General features: G+C 48.3%; 1 protein-coding gene across 3 annotated transcripts in view; it reads right to left on the reverse strand.

Moving 5' to 3' along the window:
* Positions 1-10,205: 10,205 nt before the first annotated feature.
* Positions 10,206-25,189, reverse strand: part of Lgr6 (leucine rich repeat containing G protein-coupled receptor 6) — a 121,899-nt gene continuing 106,915 nt past the window's right edge. For all 3 annotated transcript variants that reach the window (XM_029539190.1, XM_021198354.2, XM_029539189.1), the window contains 7 exons: positions 24,483-24,548; positions 23,351-23,422; positions 22,806-22,877; positions 21,157-21,282; positions 18,951-19,111; positions 15,752-15,832; positions 10,206-13,422 (listed from right to left, as the gene is read on the reverse strand). In XM_029539190.1, the coding sequence (XP_029395050.1) occupies positions 12,167-13,422; positions 15,752-15,832; positions 18,951-19,111; positions 21,157-21,282; positions 22,806-22,877; positions 23,351-23,422; positions 24,483-24,548 (1,834 nt within the window). In that variant the 3' untranslated portion in view covers positions 10,206-12,166. The remainder of the gene's footprint in view (positions 13,423-15,751; positions 15,833-18,950; positions 19,112-21,156; positions 21,283-22,805; positions 22,878-23,350; positions 23,423-24,482; positions 24,549-25,189) is intronic.

A 25,189-nucleotide genomic window follows, 5' to 3' on the forward strand; every position in this document is an offset into this window, starting at 1 on the left:
TCCAGAAGAGGGAGTCAGATCTTGTTATGGATGGTTATGAGCCACCATGTGGTTGCTGGGATTTGAACTCCGGACCTTAGGAAGAGCAGTCGGGTGCTCTTACCCACTGAGCCATCTCACCAGCCCGGGCCTCTGCTTTCTATTGAACAAAAATCCCATTGGTCTACCTTAAGAGCAATCACTGTGCCAGGGAAATGCTCTGGGCTAGTTGGTTCAGGCTAAACCAGAGACCAAATGTAGGGAAAGTCGTGTATCATAGAACAAAATCTGCTATACTGATTTATCACCTAGACTAGTCGGCTCCACCAGTTCCCTCTCACTTCCACTGCCAACATCCTAGTTTAAGCTGCCATGGTCTCTCGCCATACCGGAGCCCATAGCCTTCTCGAGTCCTTACCACTTTTTTTATGGTTCTCCCAGCTGCAAGAATGATCTCATAACTCTAAGTCTGATTTAGCTTCCCTCCTGAAGCCCTCCAGGTGGCTTCCAATTGCAGTGAAGAGAGCACTGACCCATAGCCCTCCATGCTTTATCCGAATTGCATCTCCCTTCCCTATAGACACCTCCTACACCTGCCATGGTTCAACTCAGTGCAGTCTCAGAAGTTTGTCAGCCAATAAAGCAGCTCTAGAGCCTCAGGTACTATATCTAGCTCATAACTCATATTCAATTAGTTTTCTTCGTATCCTAACTAAGAGAATGTTTGTGTCTGTTGTCTGGCTTCCTGTACTGGGGATAGAGTGGCTACAGGGAACTTTTCACATAGCATAACAGAGCTGAGAGTGGAAGTCATCATCCATCTCTAATGACTATAGAGCACGGGCTGGGGAAAAGAAGCAACATCTCCAAAGATTAGAAAAGTCCATTTCTTCACGCATCAGGAACTGGCTGGGAATGGCTAAAAACATGGATGAATTCAAGATGGAGATGAATTCAAAGCCATCCTCAGCTACCTAGCAAATTTGAGGCCAGCTTGGGCTACAGGACCTTATCCTCCACTCCTTTTTATTTAAGTTTAATTTAATTTAGAAAAAAAAAAAAGGAAAAAGAAAAGCCAGTTCCAGCTCTGATGGGTACTACTTACCAATTTAATACTCACTATTAGACCTTGCTGTTGAGGTTTTTGTCTTTTATTGTCTATTGCAATGTTAAGTTCAGGCCCCTAAGACCTAGAGCCTGCAAGTAGCCCCTGTGACTCCCAGTTAATTGTGATTGGTAAATAAAGATGCTAACAGCCAATAGCTGGGCAGAAGAGACATCAGTGGGGTTTAGGTTTCCCAGGCTTGGGAGCATAAAGAAGACCATGCAGGAGGAGAAGGCAGAGCCACCATGGAATGGCTGAGCCATAAAAATGTGACCACATGGGCTGGCCAGTTGGAGTTAAGAGCAACCCATAATAACAAAATCAATAGTAATATCGGGGTTATTGATAGGAAAGCAGGTTCTAACAGCATGGTGGGTAGGCAGCTGCCCAGCTATTGTGCTGCCTAAGGCATATTAAAAAATATAAAGGCCATGTGTGTCTTTTATCTGAAAACAAATAGTCTAAGGTGGAAAATCCCTGGGCCAGGATTTTAGGTATTATCAACTACACCTTCCTTCTTGGTTTTCACATGTGTAAAATAGCCACATTGCAGTACTTAAAGACTGTTGTGAATGTGGAATGAAAGGAGGCTTGCAAAGCATCCTGCATGGGGCCCCGCACGGTTGACATCTGTACAGTACTTGCAGGGGCCTGGAGACAGTGATGCAAGCATAGGTGAGCCCTGGGGTGCGGCCATGTCCTCAGCCTACTTGCCAGCCTGCTTTGTTCCTGGGACAACCAAACCGAGCTGTGTTTCCAACTTCAAACCCCTAATTAAAGAGGAGAGATGACATCCATGACTGATCACATAAACATTGCAGACTCCAAGTTCCCCTCCCCTCCTGCCCCCCACCCAGTCCCCCACTTCACCTCTCCCCACAAGCTATCTAAATAAGAACAGATTTTACCACCCACCTTGTGAGCAGGCAGCTGACGCTAGAACAAGCTATTTATCCTTTGGCTGCTTCGGGAATTCAACACATACAAATAAAGTTCCTTTTCCAGCCAAGTGTGTATTTTTCCATCAGCGTGTGGCCCCCACCCCCTGCCCAGGTTGTCTTGTTTAGGTTGGGGTAGCCTAAAGAAAGGAAGGACAGACTGGGCGTGTGGGGGGGTGGTGTTAGAACCTGCTCCCCAGGCTAACCGGCTGCTGGGCAGTTTGCAACCCAAGCCTGAGCAGGGCTGCCATTGAAACCCAGGAGAGGTGGAGCAATGGATGACACAGACATGCTATGTGAAGAAACAACACAGTCCACTTTGCTGCTTAGCGAGTGTCACCCTGCCTCCTGCCATTCCCCTCTTACCCTGGAGAGTGGCCATCCCTCTAACAAGAGGTCTATATCAGAGATGATAGCCTGTCTAGTGTCTTTCATCCTTCCCAGCCAACTTTAGGGCTTTACCTTTTATGTCCTTATTTTCCTGACACTGCATTCCTCTAGCCTGCCCCTTCCCTATTGGTGCTTGCTTCCTTTACCCAGGGTCCTGAGATTATTTAATGTGGCCAAGGAGTTCCTCTTGGAGTGACTTCTCAGATCTCCCACAAGTACCTAGGGGTTGTGTTATCTCCATCTCCAGATTTCTACTCAGCTGAGAGCCACTGTCAGGTGCTAACTCTACATTAAAAGAATCTTTGATGTATATTTGATCTTTGATGTATATGTATATTGGAAAAATAAAGATATTTTTCCAATAACCTGCAGCATTTCGGTACTATCATTCTCGTTTTACTGATAATACATCTGAGTTAGGTTAAGTAAAACCTAAGGACAGTGGCTGCTCCCTGTACTTCCCCCTGATGCTAACATTCAGCAGTTGTACTGTTCTGGCACTAACTGAACAGGGCAGTACCCAGTGGCTCTGACTACCTTCTCAGCTGCTCTTTCCATTCTTCCCTGCCCGCCCCCTTCAGCATCCTCTAGCCTTAAGTTGCTCCTTAGGGGTTCCCACCAAGCCCCATGTCCAGAAGATAGCTGTCCTGGATTGTTGTATGTCAACTTGACAAAAGCTAGTCATTAGAGATGAGGAGCTCAGCTGAGAACATGCTTCCCTAAGATCAGGCTGCAGGAAAGGTTGTTGGGCATTTGATTATTAGCAGTGGATGTGGGAGGGGCCAAGCCCACCATTGTGGGTGGTGCCATTCCTAGGGTGGTGGTCCTGGGTTCTATAAAAAAGCAGGCTGAGGGCTGGTGAGATGGCTCGGTGGGTAAGAGCACCCAACTGCTCTTCCGAAGGTCCGGAGTTCAAATCCCAGCAACCACATGGTGGCTCATAACCATCCGTAACAAGATCTGACGCCCTCTTCTAGAGTGTCTGAAGACAGCTACAGTGTACTTACATATAATAAATAAATAAATCTTTAACAAAAAAAAAGAAAGAAAGAAAGAAACAAAGAAAGAAAGAAAGAAAGAAAGCAGGCTGAGCAAGCCATGAGGAGCAAGCCAGTAAGCAACTCTGCCTCCAGTTTGCCCTGTTTGACTTCCTTCAGCGATGGGCTACAATGTGAAGTGTAAGCCAAATAAAGTTTTCTCTCCACCTTGGTTTTGGTCATGGTGTTTCATCATAGCAGTAATGACCCTGACTAAGACAGTAGCCTATCCTCCTTGACCATCAAAGCTCCAGGAGATGCCTTCTGCTACTCTAAGGTTGCTAAGACAAAGGAATTCACTTCTAGGCTTGGGTAGGAGCTGACAGGTGGGACTTGTTAAAGGAAAACTCTTCAGCATCTTTCCATGCAAGTACCAAAAATCACACACGCAAACAAAAGTCATTGGCTCACTGCCTGTGAAGTCCAGAAGTGTCTTTAGGCATGGCTAGTAGAGATGCTCCCATGGTACTGCCAGGACCCATTGTTCTCCAGGAGCCCAGACACTCCAGCGCCTGTGCAGCCTCGCAGCCAGGCAGCTCCAGGGACAGCACTTCTTTCGCTCCACCAAAGTTCTTGGATCAGATCTTACTACAAAACTTGGTTCTGAGCCCTTCTTTTTGGCCAATCAGTGAGGCTAAAGATAAGACCCAGATTGAATTCCCACCCGTGAAACCTGGAGTGAATTGAACCACATGCTGTAAAAGTAGGGGGTGCACTTCCTGAAGGAAATTTTTGCCAGAAGGAAGGAAGGAAGTGGTTACTGGGCGGGAAACATCTACTCTAAAGGAATTGGTAACCAGAACAGCATCATTTCAATCATGATAGCCAGGAGAGAAGAGTCAAAGACTCAAACCTTTAACTCTGCCTTTTAAATAATCTGTACACAGTGGTTTCTTCTAAGATTTATGCTTATGACTGTGTACCTGCTGACTCCCGGGGAACTGAAATTATGGGTGGTTTGTGAGCTGCCATGGTTGTGCTGGGAACTGAACCTGGGCCCTTGGTAAGAACATCAAGTGCTTTTAACCTTTGAGCCATCTTTTCAGCTCCTCACACCATCTTATAAACCCAAAAGTCACAACACAGACCTGGCAAATGGACAGAGTGGCAGTTCTTAGAGACAGCGCTAAGAACATAGGAGCGGAGGCATGCCTCAGCGGGTAAAGGCACGTGTCACCAAGCCTGACAACTGAGTTTGATACCCAGGACCATATGATGGAAGGATAGAACTGACTCCCTTAACTTGTCCTCTGACCTCCACATAAACTCTGGGGTAATGCCTGTACACACACAGCAACAACAACAACAACAACAACAACAACAACAACAAAACAAAAAGAAATTGGGCTGGTGAGATGGCTCAGCGGGTAAGAGCACCGACTGCTCTTCCGAAGGTCCTGAGTTCAAATCCCAGCAACCACATGGTGGCTCACAACCATCCATAAGAAAAATCTGATGCCCTCTTCTGGAGTGTCTGAAGACAGCTACAATATAAACACATATAATAAATAAATAAATAAAATCTTAAAAAAAAAAAAAAGAAATTGGGAAAAGGAGGAGATAAGTTTATAAGTGGGAACTGGAGAGATGGGCTCAGTGGTTAAGAGCACTGACTTCTCTTCCAGAGGTCTTGAGTTCAATTCCCAGCACCACATGGTGGCTCACAACCATCTGTAATGGCATCCAATGCCTCTTCTGGTGTGTCACTGACAGCATTCTCATATACATTTTAAAAAATTACAAATGAATTAGTTCAGACATAAAGTTCTCTCTTGTTCTGTATTCTTTGTATCTTCTGGCCAAATTGAGGAACAATCTTTAAGGATGTATTTAGTTATGTTAATTTGACTCTAACACATGGTCTCATGTAGCCCAGGCAGACCTGCCTTGGATGTCCCAAGTGCTGGTTTACATCCATACGCCACACACTTCTAACCCACTTTGTCCTCTCAACAAAAAGTCACTAAGCATTTCTCTCTGCTTGATCCTATAAGAGAGAACCGAGGATACAGTGAATGAGGCCAACAGGCTCTCTTCAGAGACTGCCCCCGCCTCGTGATGCCAGGCTTCAGCTTCTCCCCATGCCCTTTCAATCCTGGGGTTTCTGCTCCAACTGAGACTGCACCTTTGCTAGTAGGCCTCTCACAGTGCCAAGCCTCAGCTGCTCTCTGTGACCCCTTTGTGCTTTCAAAACCAGGACCCCCTAGGATACTCTCATCTGCCAGCATGAGATGCACCACAGCTTCTGTGTGCTGACTCTGAAGGCATAGTCCCAGAAAATTTCACCTCAGTGATGCTGCTCTCTCCTTCACCACAGCTCCTACAGCAGCTCATTACGCTCTGAGAACTCAATGGTTTTTCCAGTCCAAAGTTGTAGCCATTTCCACAGTCCTCCCACAAGAATATGAGCAAGGCTGTCACAGTGATCGCTCATGGTCCTGGTACTATGTCTGTCTTAGTATGGTTTCTATTGCTGTGATAAAACACTGACTAAAAGCAACAAAGGTTTATTTAGCTTATATGTCCCAGTCACATTCTATCACTGAGGGAGGTCAAGGCAGGAACTCAAGCACGGCAGAAACCCAGAGGTAGGAACTGAAGTAGAGACCGTGGAAAAATGGTTTGCTCTCTGTGGCTTGCTCAGATTTCTCAGTCTCGGTCTCTGTCTTGTTTGTCTGTCTCCCTATGTCTCTCTGTGTGTCTCTTTCTCTTTCTGTCTCTATCTGTGTGTGTGTCTCTCTCTCTAATTATTTATACTTATACCATGTATATCCCTGGTGCTCACAGAGGCCAGAAGAGGGTTTCAGATTCCTTGGGACTGGAATTACAGGTGGTTGTAAACTTGTGTCAACGTGACAAAAACAAAAACAAATTTTAAAAAAATCCCTAACTAGCACAGAAAGGATATAAACTGCTATGGAAAAAAAATGAAAAGGCTTTATTGATATTTGAACTATATTCAGTTTTTTTTTCTTTTTTTCTTTCTTCCTTTTCTTTTTCTTTTTTTTTTTTTGGTTTTTCAAGACAGGGTTTCTCTGTGTAGCTCTGGCTGTCCTGGAACTCACTTTGTAGATCAGGCTGGCCTCGAGCTCAGAAATCCACCTGCCTCTGCCTCCCAAGTGCTGGGATTAAAGGCATGTGCCACCACGCCCGGCTATATTCGGCTTTTTAAAAAGCAAAACTTTCTTGTGGTATGCTGCAAACCGCCCCCTCCAAACAAGTACATATATGTTTTCTAAAATATGGATTGTAAAAACTCTGAGTTAGGAATCGACCAAATAGTAGACCTTTGCCTAGCATACAGAAGGCCATGGTTTAATTACCAGTATTCCAAAAAGGTGGGGGGGGGGCAGGAAGGGGGAAACCCAACAACTAGGTAGAATGTTAGCTGAGCAGGCATAATGCCCAGGGTTTGATCCCTAGCACTGTATACACTGAGTATGGAGACACACGCGTATAATCCTGGCACTGGGGAGGTAATGACAACAAGTTCGAAGTCAGTGTGTGCTGTAATGAGACTCTCAGAAAAGAAAAACAAAGAAGAAAGCATTCGTGTGAGAGTGTGTATGTATGGTGTGTGTGTGTGTGTGTGTGTGTGTGTGTGTGTGTGTGTGTGTGTGTGTTAAATGGAACAAAGAGGAACAGAGAGGGGAGCACACAGGGGAGACAGACTTCTGCTGTGAGAGCCATGTCAGTGCAATACTTGTTCAAATTAGATTAAAGCTTTTAAACAAAAGAGAGCAGAAAGGGAGCAGTTGGTTGTGGTTGCAGAGCAGATAGACATAAAAACAGGCCTACAGAAAACAACAGAGCATGCTCTCAGAGGGCATGAGTGACTAATACCAGAATCCCACTGGCTAAAACCCACGGCTGTCTCAACCAGAACAGTCTCTGGTTTTAGATAAAAACCCCCACCATGCCAGGACTCTCTGGTCTTGGGTTTGCTTAGATGCTCAGATTCTGAACACATTTACTGGAGCCAACCACACGTTTTTCCTCTTAACCAAGTCTAACAAGGCTGAGGAAATGGGCTCCCCTGTAGTTGAGCCAGAAGGATGAGGAGTTTGGAATATTATTACATTCAAAATGAGCAGAGGTTGGGTGTTTGTGAAGGAAGACATCATATGTCTCTCAAAGGGGAATCAGGATTATGTATCAGCTTTAAAAATAAAAAAGTACCTTGAAAAATATTTCAATGTAGTGGTGGAGGAAGAGGGAAACGGGAGACGAAGAAGGGTTTCAGGCACTAGGTCTAGGTCTTAGTTTGCTTTCTATTGCTGAGATAAACCACTGATCAAAACCATCGTGGGAGGGAAGGGTTTATTTCAGCGTACAGCTTTCAGTCTATCATAAAAAGAATTCAGAGCAGGAACATGAAGGCAGGAACTGAAGCAGAGACCATAGGGGAGCACTGCTCAGTAGCTTACTTCCCAATGATGCAGCCTGCTTTCTTAAGATAAACTCAGGACCACCTGCCCAGGGGTGGCACCGCCTCCAAGTAGGTGGTGTCCTCCCACATCCATCATAAGTCAAAAAAATAAAACAAAATAAAATGCCCCGCAGACTCGTCTATAAGCAATCTGATGGAGGCTTTTTCTCAATTGAGGTTCCTCTTCCTGGATAACTTTGGTTTGTGTCATGTCCCATGATTGCAGGATTTTGTGTATCTTTATCTCTTTGCCTTCCCCATTTCCTTGGGAATGTCATCACTTCGGGGAAGGAAGAAGAAGGAAGTAGGTGGCAAGTTTGTGCAATGAAAAGAAAACAAGCTGATTCTCTGGGGAAACCTCAGCAGGAGGCTTGGGTCTGGCAAGGCTTCAAGGTCTGAGACACAGAAAACCTAAGCTGTTCCCAGCTCTCTAGTCTGTTCTGTCTGACCCAGTGCACACAAAGGACGCTCACTTCAGCACAGATGACCCAAACTGGTTCTGATCGCTCCAAGTTATCAACCCAGAGCCTCCTTGGCTATGGGTTGAATGCTCCAGAATTCAGAAGCAATGAGCTTGGCCCTCTGACCACACCTCCCTCCCTCAAAGCCATCCCACATTCATCACACCCATGGTTCCCTCAGGGGCAGCTAAAGGAGCAGAAAGACACACATGGTACTTCATAGGTGCTTTATTACACAGAAAAACCGGATATTTACATCTTGACAATTTTTATAGTTCACATGGCTGGGGGTGGTGATGAGGCATGGGACTGGAACCCAGAAAGGATGTGGAGGTGGTGGGTCATAGGTAGGAGAACTTGGTGACCCAGAGCAGAGGTAGTCAGAGGGACTGGGGCCAGGAAGATGGCGGTTCCTATTCCTACTACCTCTTCCACCCTTGCCCAAAGAGCCTACTGCCTATTGCCAGCTCTCCCTTCTTCTCCTCACTTACTCTTTAAGCCGTTACTCTTCCTGGAATCACTTTTCCAGGAAGCCCAGAGCAGCGGGGGTGGGGGTGGGGGAGGGGGTAACGAGGAAAGGTAGGGCCCAGTAAGAAGCCCCACCAATTCATAGTCTTCTGATGGACTTTAGCTCTTCATTTGTTTTTGGTTTTTCGTTTTGATGAGATGCTTAACAAGCCGTGGTCTCCATGAGTTCTCCTCTGCGTAAGAGAAGATTGTGGTTGGCACTAACTAATGGCACAGCACACAGAGCCCATGGTAGCACATACCAATCCCTGGCATTTCTACCACTGCCATCTCAGCCCTGGAGTGGATTCTTCTCCATGACCATTATTTGGGGAGATTTTGTTAATGATAACAGTAGAGGACTTAGGAGCTCGGAACAGTTCGGCTTTTCATCCTGTGACCAGTCAAAGACTCACGGTCCTTCTTGTCAAATCCAAACGTGTAGAACAGAGATTCAGAAAACTGCTTAGAAGAAGAGATAACCAAAGGAATAACATTCTGGCTTGCTAGAAATTTGGCCCAAAATAAAACACAAAGAAACTTAACTACTCAATCTTATTTGGGGTAAATGTATATGAACTAGTATTTGGAGGTTTTGTTTGTTTGCTTGCTTTTGTTTTTTGAGACAGAGTCTCATGTAGCCTAGGCTAGCCTCAAACTCATTATGTAGCTGAGGATGACCCTAACACTCGATCTTCCCACCTCCACATCGCACGTGCTGGGATTATTGGTATGCACCACCACTCCTGGCTAGACGTTTAAATAAAAGTTTATGGAAGACACTTCAACCCTCTTCTCCCTCGTCTCTTCTTTAATTAGAATGTTGAACTTTGGCTGATGCCTAGATTTAGAAGCAGACAGTAAGGTGACAATTGTGCCATGCGAAAGCCTGCAGCCCAAAGGGGCTGGCTCACTTTCATAGAAGACCTCTTTAAGGAACAATGCCTATATTCTTAGACCACCACCACATGGCCACTTCACTCCAAGGCTAGTTCCTTAACTCCCAAGGGAAGAGTGATCTCATAGCAATGTAGGTGGGGAGAGCAGGGCAGAAATCTAGGTAGCTCGCTGCAAGTCAAGCCTCCCCCAAAGAATGCCAATTTTGCCATTGTGGTAGTTTGTATATGCTTGGATCAGGGAGTGGCACTATTAGGAGGTGTGGCCTTGTTGTGTCACTGTGGGTGTGGGCTTTAATACCTTAGTCCTTAGCTGCCTGGAAATGAGTATTCTGCTAGCAGCCTTCAGATGAAGATGTAGAACTCTCAGCTCCTCCCCACTGTGCCTGCCTGGATGCTGCCATGTTCTCACCTTGATGATAATGGACTGAACCTCTGAACCTGCAAGCCAACCCCAATTAAATGTTGTCCTTATGAGAGTAGCCTTGGTCATGGTGTCTCTTCACAGCAGTAAAACCCTGACTAAAACAGCCAACCCTAGGGAATCTCAGAAAACCACCAATTCTCAAGGCGGGAGGACCTCACACCAAGGGTTCTCATGGCCCTGTGGAAATAAAGAGATCAAGCACCCAGAAACAATTGATAAATAAATCTGCCATCATTTAGTGAATGCCCTCTCTGAAACTGGCCCCATGAGAAGACCCTAAGAAATAATAAAGTCACCCTTTTCTGCTTCTGAGCCTTCTAGAGTCTAGGGGCTACTCAGTGAATCACAGGAGGTTTGGAAATGTTCTGAGCTCCATGCATGGCCTCTGACTCATCTCTCCACCCCACTTGTTGACCTCTGGCAGAATTGGGCACTCAGGAGACCGCAGAGAAGCTAAGCTATGGAAAGTTAGCTATTCAACTTAGAGGGGGGCCTTCTCAGCTTGTTTTAAAGGTGGAGCTTTTGGAAAGAGGACTTGGCTAGGGGTCACAACAGGATTCAGGCAGAGAATGGTGCTCCACTGGGCTTCGGGATCCAGACTTGGTCCTTTCTAGGTAAATGGTGTTGGGGGCAGTCTCAAGAGCAATATCATCTATCGCTGAATCTTGGCTTCTCCCCACTTCTTACCTCCTCTCTCTGCGATTGAATTCCTGTGTTTGGAGTGAGGCACAGGCACTACATAGTACCTCAACTGCACTTGGGGGAGCATAGGGGAAGAAAGATCAAGATGAGAGAAAAGAGTCAAAGGCCTGTTGGGGGCATCCAGGAGTCCCAGATAGCCATAGCACTCCCTAAAAATGCAATACCCACAACACAGATATCCCTTCTCTTGGGTTTTTCCATCCCTCCCTGAAACAGGATTGGGATGAGAATAGAAGTCCGGGCCATAGTGGGATGTATACAATGTAAAACCATAGGAAGTTAACATAGAGTTCGGGGAAGCCCAGAGAACTACAGACTTCTAGTGTGTATCTTGCCAGGACCTGAGAATCCTGTCTTGCTGAGGGCAGAAACTTCATTACTGCTTGGGGTCGGTGTGGGGTGGGAACACATACAAGGGTCTCTTTCTCCCCGCCCCACCTTGGAGCTGAGGCAGGCTCCTTCGGATGTCTATTCCAGTAGGATAAGTGAGGTGGGGAGGGGAGCAGAGTGCAAAAATCTGTCCTGGATGACGGATCACCAGTCACCTCTGGCACTTCACCCCAGGTTGGCTTCATAGGGGCTTTGAAAGAGGGTGGCATCTTGTGATGTCATAGGGTAGTACTCCATGGTATGAAGATGAGTCCCCTGGGAGAAAAACCATGCTAAGTTCTATGAGAGATCTGTAAGTGTTCAAAAGCAAACAGAAACCTATCATCCAATAATTAAGTTTAATTGCTGTAGTAATTAAGCCAAAAGGTCCCTAATTCTCAGGACCTTTTAGACACTAACATGACCCCATGACTCTAAGAAGGGGACATAATATGCAATGTCTTCCAAAGTGTATTTTACAGGAAGCACTTTGGCACAGCATAGGTCAAGATTAATGGGACACAGAACACATTTTATATTCTATATGTCACAGGGGAGACTCTCCAATGTCTTTGGTAGTTGTCTTCCAGTGCCTTGCTCTGTGAGACCTCCCCATCACTGTGCACTCACTGATCACGGCTCTGTCAGGGCCCCACAACCTTCACTGTCTTTTGCTTTTCTCCTTTCTCTTATGCAAATTTCCCAGGTCTCTGACACAAGTATTGGATTGGACAGGGGAGACCCAGGGTGAAAGTGAAGCTGAAGGCCTAGACAAAGCAAGACTTGGAAGAGCTCATTGGTTAGGGCCGTGGAGAGAGAAAACAATGGAGCCAGAGGTGTTGGCCATCCTGCTGTGGAGTTGGAGTTGTCTTTCTTTTTATAAGCAGCCATCAATGGGAGGGGAGAGGACAAACGGAGAGGGATATTTACAAGTGAGAGGCAAAGAGAGAGCCAGAGGGCCAGAGGGCTCCACCCGTGGAAGAGCCACAGCCTGCCAATGTGGCTCCCTCTGCCTTCAGCAGCAGTTCTCCTTTCATGGGAGGTTGTGGGTTCCCGAACTTGGTTCCATCAGACTCTACAAAATGGTTTCCCTCCAGCCTGGTGGCCCCTGGCTGATGACGGGAGATGAGGGTCACTGAAGGGAAGCCATAGGTCTCTAGCCCAGGAGGCTGCCCAGCCTCAGAAGCTTCCAGAATAAGATCCACATCCGAGAAAGCCACCAGCGCTTGGGTGGAGTCGCAGGAGCTCTTCTCCAGCTCACCGGCTGCAGCGTAGGCTAGGGGCCCCGGGGACCGAGGGCTTGGCCAGAGCCTCCGAAGGTCGTCCCGGAAGTGAGGGTTGAAGAGCAGGTAGAGCAGTGGGTTGAGGCAGGCAGGCAGAGGCAGCACCACCAGAAGGACCGACTTGACAGCCTCGGGGGTGACAGGGAAGAGGCCCAGCATGGAGGCAAAGCTGAGGAAGGCCACGGGGCAGTAGAGGAGGCCATCTGCAAAGATGAGCCAGGCCACGTGGCGCACCATGGCGCAGTCCCACACGGCTTCAAAGTCACCCCGTGGCAGGTCACAGTAGAGCTTGATGTAGGCGCCGGCCACCACCAGGAAGCAGAGCGAGTTCATCATCACCAGGGCTACGGCGAAGCCCAGGGCGGCCGGCCGGCCCTCGGGTGGGGCGTAGGGCAGGCAGAGCGGGGAGGCGCCATACTCTCCCACCGAGGCCAGCGGCAGCGCGGCGGCCAGCCCGGCCAGCGCCAGGCATCCCAGTGCGCCTGCGCGGACGCTGCCTGGCGACGGCGCCTTCCCGTAGGCTCGGACGCAGGTCACAGAGATGCTGCACTGCACGGCCGCCAGTGTGAGCAGCAGCACCGACGCCTCTGAGCCCAGGACGGCCAGGAAGCCCGTAGCCTGGCAGCCCAGCCCGCTCTCCCAGCGGGCTCCATACTCAGCGAACTGACCGTAGGTCAAGGCGTCCACCGAGGCCAGGAGACCACAGGAAATGCCCGTCAGGGCGTTGGCGCCTGCGATCGCACCCACCACGAGCTTGACCGGGGACAGCGGGCTGGGTCCGCCGGCAAAGACTGACAGCAGCACCAGCCCGTTACAGAGTACCGAGAGCAGCACGATGGCCCACACAGCAAGGCGGATGCCCCAGCTCTCAAAGAGGTGCTCGCAGGGCTTGAAGGGGCCTGTGTGAGAGAGGAGCAGAGATGTAAGCCCAGAGCCAGGGCTGCCAGAACCCAGCTCACTGGCAAAGCCAGGCTCTATGATCAGACAATTCCTAACGCAAAGACCGACAGGAGAGAATTTCTGTCTCAGAAATAGACTTGAAAACTCAAAAAACTCCTGAAAAATGGGGCGGGAGACCTAAGAGGAAGCTGCGAAGAAAAATACACAGAGATAGATGCGTGATGCAGTGCAAACCCAGACCCGAGGAAATGCTAAGAAATTCAGTCTTCCTAAAGGAACAAGAGTTGGAGAGATAGAAGGAATAAACTGTCCTACAGAAGTGAAGAGACGATCCAGCTGGGGCAAAGGCAGAATGAGGAGCTGTCCAGAGTCAACTACTCTATGGCTGTGACTCTTCCCAAGCCATCGTTGACATTTCCACGGTTGGTCGAGAAGTCCTGAGTAGATTTATTAGGCGGCTTCGCCCCTGCTTTGAGTACACGTCATGTTTACCGTGCAATCAGTATTTGGAAGACAAAGGGCAAAATCGAAATGTAGAAAACTTTGCCAAGGATAGCAGTTCACATCTGTGATCTCAATACTCAGGGAGCTGAGGCAGGAGGAGGATGTGTTTGAGGCTAGCCTGAGATGATAGTGAGACCCCAACTAAAAACAAAGAAAAAATACGTTGAACTTCTCAGATTTTCCAACTTGACCCCAGAGTAGGTTTGTAAGTGGCATCTTTCCATCTCTCTCCCCAATGCTATTCTTAAGTCACCTTGTAACTTCTGGGCATAGTATTTCTTCATTTCCTTTGGCTCTAGACTTGTTTTTCAATGTATTGCTAGGTGGCTTGGGAATTTAAGAGATTTCTGTGGGAGCTATTTTTTAAAACTTTTTCTGATTATGAAATAATAGGTGGAAATTTGAAAATATAGCATGGCAAAATTTAAACTGTCTATGGCCTCACCTCTCAAAAAGAACGCCTTATTTTGGCATATTTTCTTCCAGGTTTTAATATGTATATTTAAAATAAGTTGGGATTTTATTCTCCTTAAATTAAGCTTTGAATACTTTCTCACAACCTCAAAAAAACAAAACAAAACAAAAAAAACATGTTTTTAATGGCTGTATAATTACCCCCATTATATGATGGGCAGCAATTTATCTGACAATTTGTGTGAGCTATTTTAAAAGCAAGTTCAAGTTGGACCTTGTTTTCCAGAACTTTCTCTTTTACCTCATCCTTGTTTATTGCTGATTTTCAGACATGAAATTCCCGAGGCAGAGCCAGATTTCCTAGCAAAATATGCGCCTGCTTCTTTCTACCATCCGCCACTAGAGGGTGCACTTTGCCACTAAGCGCTAAAAGCTCGTAGGAAGCAAGGTAAAGGCTGAAAGCTTTCTGGGCAAAGAAAGGGCTTAAGCCAAAGAAATCTGGAAAACGAAGGTGGGGTGGAATAAAAACAGCTAACTGTTTGTAATTTTGTGTTTACTCTGAACATCTCTTGGCCCACACAGCACTGTGCGGTCTTCTGGCATGGTCTGCTGGCATTTTATTGTTTTGGTTTGGCTTTTTTGAGACAGGTTCCCACTATGTAGCTCTGGCTGTCCTGAAACTCGAGATGTAGACCAGGCTGGCCTCAAACTTAGAGATCTTGTGCCTCTGTGTCCCGAGTACTGGGATTAAAGGGCCATGCTACCATTCCTGGCTCTGTTGTCATTTTATACACAGGGAAGGGACTCTTCTCACTTAAAATCGAACAAATGAAAAACTTAGGTTGTGTGGCATCAAGAAAAAAGAGCCCCTCCCCTTTCTTTCCAGCAACATGGCTCTCATGTCCCCAGGTTAGACTCCAAAGGAGGCTTTCCTGGCTCTAAGGAAGTACTTTAGGAATTATCCAAAATTGTTCCACTCTAGAAGACATTAATAAAGAGATTTCACTCTTCTCAGGACGGAGCAGGTGATCTTTCAGAGCTTCTCCTAGCCCTGTGGTGTGTGTGTGTTTAAGGGCTTGCTCAAAAAGCAGCCCCAGCAATGACATCGAGACATCCTTCCTCGCTTCTCTCTCCTATGAGAACAACTTACTCCCAGATGCATAACCTTTGATTTGGCTGAATTGTGAAGGCTGCTTGACCTTTCCCAACCCCGCTGCTTCCCCTGTATAGACACCCAAGAGTAAAAAAATTCCAACTCCTCCTGACAAGGATTATACTCAGGCTGAGCTTTGGGCAAAGAAAATATCTGCAACATAGAGTGTAGACAAGCTAAAGTGGCTTCTTACCCAGGCAATCATGTGTTCCCTCCCCAGCTCCCCAGCTCCCCAGCTCCCTGGCTACTCATCTCACCTGGAACAGGGCTGCACTGGACACTGGGGTGTGGCTTTGAGTCCTCTGTCTCCATCTGGAGCTCATCCAGGTCTAGGTCATCTAAGGAGGGAAAACAATATGTCTAGAGTTCTGGGTGTCTGTGTCTGTCATTAAAGCTCCACTTTTGTCTTAACTGACAAAAGTTAATGTCTTTTACTTAAGCTGCTATCTCTCTACCTAAGTGTTCAACACTGCTCATTCAACAGCCCTGCTATTGCTACTCTTGGGTGCCAGTATTCAGCATTTTCTTGTGCCCAGTCATCTTTAGCCCATGAGTGCTACACAGAGTGTGGCTGGTGGCTGATCTAATAAAGAGAGCTAGTAATCACACAGTTCTTCAAGCTGTCCCATGGTTGCATAGTTCCTCCTCAAGCTAGCCTATTATTGCAGTTCCATGTCCTATTATGAACACTGCACATGAAGAAGAATGTTGGAAGCTGGGAGAAGGTGGTACATGTCTTGAGTCCCAGCACTGGGGAGGCTGAGGCAGGTAGATTTCTCTGAGTTCAAGGCCAGTCTGGTCTAGAGAGTGAGATCAAAGACAGCCGGGGGTGGGAGGGGGGAGGAAGAGGTGGTGGTGGGAGGAGGAGGAAGAGGGAGGGAGGGAGAGAGGGAGGATGAAGAAGAAGGCAGGAGGGGAAGAAGGGAGGGTAGGGGGAGGGAAGAGGAGGAGGAGGAGGAGGAGGAGGAGGAGGAGGAATGTTGATGTTGGGCATAGGAGGACATGCCTGAGATTCCAGGATTTGTTAGGTAGAGGCAGGGAGATCAGGAGTTCAAGGTCATCTTCACCTACAAAGCAAGTGTGAAGTATGTCTGGGCTACATGAAACCTTTCTCAATAGCAAGCATGAAGACTGGAGTTCAGAGCCTCAGCAGACACATAAAAGCCAGGCACAGTGGCATGCATCTGTGCCCTAGCACAGGTGGGACACACATATGGAGAGGCTGGGGTTGAGGGGGACAGGAGGACCCCTCTATCTCCTGGCCAATCCGTGATCTCTGACTTGAGTGGAAGGCCTAGTCTTAGAACATAAGGTGGAAAGCAATAGAGGAAGACATGCAGTGTCAGTCATAGCCACATGAATCTACACACACACACACACACACACACACACACACAGTGGATTCTGCACTGAGGCTGATGTCTGACGGTCGAAGTGCCTCATCAGATCCCTCTATCACAGGAGAAGAAGTAGATGACTTTGCTTGACTTCTCCCCATCTTTGGCTCACAAAGTCAGGCTCCTGTGTAGATCTTGTCTCCCCACTTATACAGGTAAACATCTGTTAGGAGTTTCCCAGAAGACTGGAATATTGTGGAGCTGCCCTTGACCTGGCCAGCTTCGGGGCAGGTGGCAGGCCAGAGTGTCCCCACAGTGTCCTGGCATTTCCTTTTTTTCCTCTACCTTTCATTCCCCACCTGCCCACATGCTCCAGAAAGAATTTCAGTGACTCTTTAAAATCAAAATGCATGAATGAAATACAAGAGGTGAGACCTACAGACTGTCTGAGGCTGGGAAAGTCACGGCTAAGGTGTTAAGTAACCACTCTTCAAATGAGGAGGAAATCAAATCTGGCTGGAACAGCAGCTCCTGGCTTTCTTTCTGCTCCTTTGCTTTCACAGGAAGTAGGGGGCCCTGCCCCAGCTCCTGTTACAGGCGGCAGGCAGCCCACTAACTCAACAGGCCCATGGTTCTCCAAGACCTAAACCCAGCGGAAAGTTTCACCTTGTGGAAGGAAAATTTCCATTTCTCTTTCCAGCCCCCTTTTACTCCCCCAAGGAGTATGCAGCAGACATCCGGGACTGTCCCTGGGGGATAACTGTCTGCTGGCCCTGCAATTTGCTGGGCTCCTCCTTCTCCTCCTCCTCTTGGGAGTCTGTACACTCTGGGAGATGCTTCTGTCCTGTCTCCATTCACTAGGAGGGATGTTCTCAGAGATTCCCCAGACACTACAGGATTTGACTTCCACAATCTGGGTTCTAGATTATACAGTGACGCTCTCTCCACTGGACTAACATACTTTGCCTTGCATGGAACCCTCCAGTCCTTCCTCACAACCATTGAGAAATGTAGTACTATCTGTTTTTACTGAAAGATAAGGACATTAAGGTCAGCCTAAAGTATGTCCAAGGGAACCCAAATGGAACATGGTGACACTGGGTTTGGACTGAGTTCTGTCTACACTATAACACCAGCATGAGATGCTGTAAGTGAGCCTCATGTAGCCTGGACTAGCCTTAACCTGGTTATGTAGAGTATGATAACTTCAAACACCTGAACTTCCTACCTTCCCCATGGGCCTGCTGGATTCCTGGTGTGTGTGGCAGCACCACACCCAGCTTTAGATTTAATTTTTACCTGTTCAGCTTCTCTGAGACACTAGGAGAAGTTCAAGATGAAAAATTAAATCTCAACAGGCAGGACTCCTTTCTCTGTTCTAACTGTGCTTGTGGTGGGAGCACAGGGTCTGGAGAAAGGAAAGCATCCTTCATTCCTTTCTCCCAAGACATACTTTATAGACAACCCCTCAGAAACTCACACACACACACACACACACACACACACACACACACACACACACACCGGCTACCTACTTCCAACTTTCTCTTTACCCCCAACTCTTCCAGAAATGGATATATTTGGCTCAAGACAACTTATTCACTCAGCAGGGCCCTGTACTCGTGGCCATTTAAATTTCACACTTGAACTCACAGGAAGAACGGAGGCAAAGGACGTCAGTCCTGGGCGCAATACTCTCTTGCAATGTCCTGTTTAGTTCTAGGACACAGAGTAAGGCTATCCCCGTCCCCCGGAAACAGGGCTAGTTCAATTAAGTTAATAACATCATCATTAGTTGCTGCGCTAATTAATTGTCTTCTGAGAACAACCAAAAGGTGAAGGACTGCAAGGGGTGGCCACTAGGACAAAGCGGTGGCCCACGAGGCAGGAAGAGTCAGAGAGGTGGCACACATGAGGGGACTCCAAAGGCCAGGAAGGTGTTGCCATTCCGGTTCCCATCCTTATGATCATTCTTTTTCAACAAGTGTTCTTGAGTGTGCAAAGAGTGGGACACTTCCTTCCGGGTCACAAGGATCCCCACTAATACTTCTCTCAACCTCCCTTCTAGAGTCCTCTCCTCAGGCCCCAATACCAGCAGCCCAGGTCCCCAGACACTCACAGTGGTTCTCAGCTTGTCCAGCAAGGAGACCCAGGGGCCTCTTTGGTGCCTCTTCTTCTTCTGGAGGAAAGTCCTCAGCCTGCCACTGCCCGGAGGTCTTGAAGAAGCTGGCACAGATGCCATAGGCACAGCACTGGTAGGCATAGGGCACCTCCAGGATCCTGGGGTTGGGGAGAGGCTGCCTTAGTGAGTTTGGGATCTAAGACCTTAGTGTGGATACCCTCAGCCCCTGGTCTTCACCCCAGAGAGCCCTGTTCCCTCTCGAGCAGCGATTCTCAACTTTCCTAATGCTGAGACCCTTTAATACAGTTCCTTATGCTGTGGTGACCTGCAACCATAAAATTATCTCTGTTGATACTTCATAGCTACTATTACAAATCATAATATAAATATCTGTGTTTCTGGTGGTTTTAGGTGACCCCTGTAAAAGGTTCATTCCACCCCAAAAGGGTTTGAGACCATAGGCTGAGAGAACCACAACTCTAGAAGTTTCTTTAGAGGAATCTTGAAGCCTGGTTCCTGACCCCAAAGGACTCTGGAGAGATTGTAGTCTTCTTTTCATTCAGTTAGACTGAGAGGGAGAGAGAAGCCTTCTGCCTATTGATTTAGAAGTCCCCACAGCAGGCTCAGAGGTGGGAGCAATTCCCCCAAGGTCACACAGCACCCAAGGCGCTCTGCTCCTCCTCAGCAGTAACTCTTGTCTAGCATTTAAGGAGGCAGGGACTGGGGTGTGACTCAGCATGGAACACTTGCCTGGAAGGCACACACTCCTTGGGTTAGATCCCAAGTTCTGGGAGAGGGGGGCATGGAGCCTTTTTTATTTTTCTTTCTCCTTTTTCCTTTGTCTTTCCCTCCCTTCCTGTCCTTTTCCTCCTTCCCTCCATCCTTTTTTTTTTTCCTTTCAAGACAGGATTTCATGTGACCCAGGCTGGCCTCCAACTCCACCTGTAGCCACGAGTAACCACAAACCACCCATCTTCTTCCTTCCACCTCCCAGGTATGTAGGACATGCACACCACCTACCTTGATGTTGCTTCTTTATGTCTGAGTGTGTGTGTGTGTGTGTGGTGTGTACACATGCCTATGCACACAAGCAGAGACCAGAAGAGCATGCCAAGTGCTCTCCTCTCTCTTGCTCTCTGGTTCATTGAGAAAATGTTTCTCCCTGAACTCTGCCTGTTTTCTTGGCTAACCTAGAAGCCAGCAAGCCCAGGTCATCTTTCTGTGTCTGTACTCCTCAGAGGTGAGATTATAGGCATGTATGGGATACCAGCTTATTATACAGGTGCTATGATCCCAACTCCTCCTATCAGAACTGCGCAGTAGCAAGAGCTCTGAACTGCTGAGCCATCTCTCCAGGCTCCTTCCTTCCTTCCTTCCTTCCTTCCTTTCTTTCTTTCTTTCTTTCTTTCTTTCTTTCTTTCTTTCTTTCTTTCTTTCTTTCTTTCTTTCTCCCTTNTCTTTCTTTCTTTCTTTCTTTCTTTCTTTCTTTCTCCCTTTCTTTCTTTTTTCTCTTTCTTTCTTTCTTTCTTTCTTTCTTTCTTTCTTTCTTTCTTTCTTTCTTTCTTTCTTTCTCTTATTCTTTCATTCTTTTTCTTTCATTCTCTTTTTAAAGCAACAATTCCCCCAGTGACTCTTCACCCTTGTCTTCTGTGAAACCAACACCCTGTCCCCTGCCCAGATCCTGGCATAACAGAACTGGATTTTGTGCCCTCTGAGGGTGAGGACAGATGCCTTGAGCATCTCATTAGCTTGCAGCAGACAAAGCTTGGGCCACACAGGCTGCTCTGCTGCTGCCACTACACGGAAGAAGCCTGGATGTCATTAGCACCAGGGACTGGCTGGCAGCTTGCTTTCCACTCATCGGTGCCCTGGGCTCTGCCCTGATTCTGTGCCTCAGATGATGCCTAAGTGAGGATGGGATCGCCAGGCTGTGGGGAAGCAGGCAAGGAATAAGGAAGGCTAAAGAACCCCTGCTCGGCTCACTCCTTCTCCCCAGGTCCCAGTGCCCTTAGATTGGTGGTTGGGATAGCGGGAAGGAGATAGGAAGAAATAGAGTCATGTCCCTGGTTAGCTGACAGGAGATCAGTGGAGCCAAATTCCAAGCTACCAGGCTATTCTCAGGGTGAGACCCTGTGGCTTTTTCAGTTTCTCCCAAGGTGTCTGGGACACACTTCCTCAGGCAGGGGGCAAGCCAAGCTCTCACCTCAGTTTTGGGAAACTGTCCTTGGAGAAGGCCTGAGACAGGGCCAAGTTCCCTTTGAGCTTCAGGTGCATCAGGCCTCCCAGCCCAGCGAGGGGCAGTGTGGTCAGCTGGTTGTCAGTCAGGTCCCTAGGACAGTGCATGATCAGGATTATTGGCAGTCAGTGGGACTGCTGAGGGGGTGGGGCTTTGTTGAGGGTGTGGCCAGCATGCCTGGGATGAAGCAAGAGGGAAGGAGCAAAGAAGAGAAGATAAGCACAGGGGATATTGTATGCTCTGAAGAATGCTTAGGGCTCTCTAGAGACGCCCTTCTGTTAACTCAGCCACTCATTCATTCAACAAACCTTGGGTGACAGCTATGCATCAGGGGCGCTCCTAAATTAATGTCAAACTGTCCCAATTTATAGGTAATAGATCCCCACAACTGTAGCTTCTGTGTGTGGGTCCCACCTAGGAACCCTTGCTCACTGCCCTGCGAGACCTCTCTGCTATTTGCCTATAACTCATGTATTCCCTTTGTTTCTCGGATGATCAGATGGGGTAGGACAGAGCTGGTCAGCCAGCCCCAAATAGGTATTGGATCATCCGTTGTTCTGCCTTGCAGACACCGCCTGGTAGCCAGCGGTGAGGACATACACTACCTCCACTGGAGACTTTATTAGACTAAGCCAGGAGTCCAATGCAAACACTAGGACCACAGACTGTGCGTCGTGGAAACAGCCTTGGACTGGCAGGCAGGAAACCTGGCGCTGTCACCAACTCACTGTGTAACCAAAGAGTCACAAATCTGCCCAAGTTCCAATGGCCTCATCTTTCAAAAGATAAAAATATCTGTCCTACCTTTCTGGCAGGAGTATGGCAAATAGATGGAGGTGAGAATTTTACAAGACCAAGGCCCAGCGCCCAGAGAGCCACAGACAAGGGAGGGGGGACTGCATGCTACATGGGAGTCACAACAGGTCCTTAAACAGGCTTCTCCTCCTAGACCTTGGAGAAGTCACCAGTGCATAGGAAGGGTCTGTGGCTGGATAATGACCAAGGCCAGGAGCCTTGAGGAGTCTTTGTGGTCGTCAGAAAGGTCTCCATGTAGGAGGGAATGCCTTTGGGAAACACAAGGCAGGCAGGGAGGGTGCCAGCTCTTCCTTAGGCAGGAGCCCGTCCCATACAGTGAGTGGCAACTAGGTCAGGAGCTCTTTCAGCCTAACACAATGACCACGCCCTCTGCTTGCATCCGAGGAGACTCCCTCCTGCCTTGCAGCTCTCTGAGACTCTGGGTTCTCCATCAACCATCATCCTCTTGAATTGAGAAGTTCGGACACATATGTCCTCTTTGTTGGTGAACAGGGAGGATATAGAGGCTGGGGGAGACGGGAGGGGAGAAAGCACAATGAGGACCAAAGCTGCCAAAACATTGCAGAACATTAGCAGATGATATTCCAGGGTTTGCAGGAAGCAGGCTTTCTGTTTACCAGGCCTCTCAGTGTGTCAAACACACGGTTAGAATGATTGATTAGGCCTCTCAGACCTCCCTGAGATGTGTGGTGAAACATTTGTACAAGTCCCTGCTCAGTGGTGGCCCTCCTGCATCACCAACCAGCCTACAGTCCTGCCCAGCCCTCAGCATCCTGCAAGAGAGTTCAAGGGGTACTTACAGCTTAACCAAGGATCGAAGGGTTGAGAAAGCCTCAGGGTGGATGGCATGGATGGCATTCCAACTCAGGTCTCTGTGAGCAGAAAGCAGGAGGTAGGAGAGGGCAGGAACATGTGGGAGAGGCATTGTTCCTACCCCGGGCCTAGCTTGGGCTTGTTCTCACATACTTTCCATCCAGCCTACCCAAGCAGCAGTGACTTGAAGCCTTTGGGGAAGGTTCTCACTGCTGCCTAGTTCCCAACCTGCTTGTAGCCCCTGGAATGGGGCCATCATGTCTGATTTCAGAGCCTCAGAAAATCCTGGGTAATAGACGGAGAAGGGGCTGCATGACTAGAGGAAGTGCTCTCTCTCTCTCTCTCTCTCTCTCTCTCTCTCTCTCTCTCTCTCTGTGTGTGTGTGTGTGTGTTTGTGAAGGGGCTGTGGAAAAGAAATAAACATACATGTCATGAGTACTTGAACTGGACACATGTGTTATGGAAATGAGGTTGGAGGGAACACGGGGGTGGGGTCCTCCAGATCCCACCCCTGGGTGTTTCAGGTACTCACAGAGCTTGCAAGGAGCCCAGCTGGCTGAAGGTATCTACACCAATTTCTCTGATCCGGTTATGTCGGAGGCCACTAGAGCAGCAAGAGAGACTAGATGAGCCTGCAGGCCCAGACTCTGGCTCCGATCCACGCCCCTCAAGCACTGGAAGGAAGAGCGGAGAGCCCCCCACTTCTCCTGGCACAGGAAAAAAGGCCCAGCCCGCGGAAGTCACCAGAATTAAAGGGAGCACAAGGGGATCCGGTTGCCTTGGGTAAGTGGGTCAGGAGACAAAGCCACAAAACCATCCCTGTGGCCCAAAAGGGAGTCAGCTTCCAGGGTTCCCACCGGGCCTGGCTCCCAGCCCAGCTGTAGTGCCCCCCACTTTCCTTGACAGTCACAGGTCCTGCAGACCCTAGCCTAGCAGCAGACACTGACTGGGTAGTCAAGTGACTGCACTGAACTGAGAAGCAGGGTTTAGTAGCCTTATTGTCTGACTAGGAGATAGATCCTAGACTCCAACAATGTCAAAGACATTATTACTCAGACAAACCAGACAAATCCAGATATATCTTCCCTGTCATGGCCCCATAAAGCATTGCCCTGCCTAGAATCAGGGGCAGCTACACAGAGCTCAGACAACATAGTAGTTTAAGAAAATTGGAGATGGGCAAATGGGACTCAGAGAAAATGTAAAGTCAGCTTTTCCTTGTGTCGCTGAAGGCTCATGTGTAACCAAGCTTATCTTTGTATTCATGAGCACGCGTGTACAAGTGAATGTGGATGGGTCCTGGAACATGGAAACACATACTCCCAAACCCAGGCTGCTTCCGGTTCCTCCTAAGACTTTTTGTGTCTCACCCAAAGCAACATGGTGGCCCTGGCCCTCCACTGGCTTAATCACAACTGCAGTTTGTTGTTGCTATGGACACAGAAGGAACCACCCTGAGACCCCTTTGGGCACCTGTCCCTAGTCAAATCATCTACTGTGAGTCCTAGGGTTCGTGCCCGGCCTTGCTGAGCCCCCAGACCTACATCTGGATCCAACACACTGAGGAGAAAGAAGGGTTAGAGCATGCCTAGGCCCTGGCCCCCTCTCTCAGACCTGCCCAGTGTCCCTTTCGTGACTTTGGCCCTAGCAGACCCCAGACTTACATTTCCTCCAGCTTCTGACATCTGTGCAGGCTCGGCAGCTCCTCAATCCGATTATGAGACAGCTCCCTGGGGAAGAGACAGTCCAGCTCAGGGAGAAGCAGTGACTATATGAGGGTAGGAAGCAGGGGCAGGGATGGGGGCAGGGAATGCACTGTGGTCGGGGATGTGCTTTCCTGCCGGAACACAGGATGGCTGTCTCATGGTGGAGTACCAGTCTCCTCTGTTAGATGTCTCTTCTCTCCTCCATGCTAAGCCCCACTTCGCACTAAGCCTACATAGAACCAACTTGGCTTTTGGTTTTTCACCAGGGCTGCCTTATGTTATCCTGCAGGACCCTGGGAGCATTCTGGGGAAAACAGCTCAAAGTGAGGGATATGGAGACGAGGAGAGAGGCCAACATTAGGGAATAAGGTGCTGAACCAGTCCATAGGAAATATGGCCATTGCTGAGCAAGAGGCTCAGTGTCACTCATGGGAATAGTGTTCCCATGAAAGTAGTGCTGATAACCACCATCTACTGAGCAAGAGGCTCAGTGTCACTCATGGAAATAGTGTTCCCATGAAAGCAGTGCTGATAACCACCATCTACAGAGCTAGCAGAGAAAAGAAATGCTGGGGGCTGGTGAGATGGCTCAGTGGGTAAGAGCACCCGACTGCTCTTCCAAAGGTCCGGAGTTCAAATCCCAGCAACCACATGGTGGCTCATAA

The sequence above is a fragment of the Mus pahari genome, chromosome 5, assembly GCF_900095145.1.
Source record: "Mus pahari chromosome 5, PAHARI_EIJ_v1.1, whole genome shotgun sequence".
NCBI classification, from domain to species: Eukaryota; Metazoa; Chordata; class Mammalia; order Rodentia; family Muridae; genus Mus; species Mus pahari.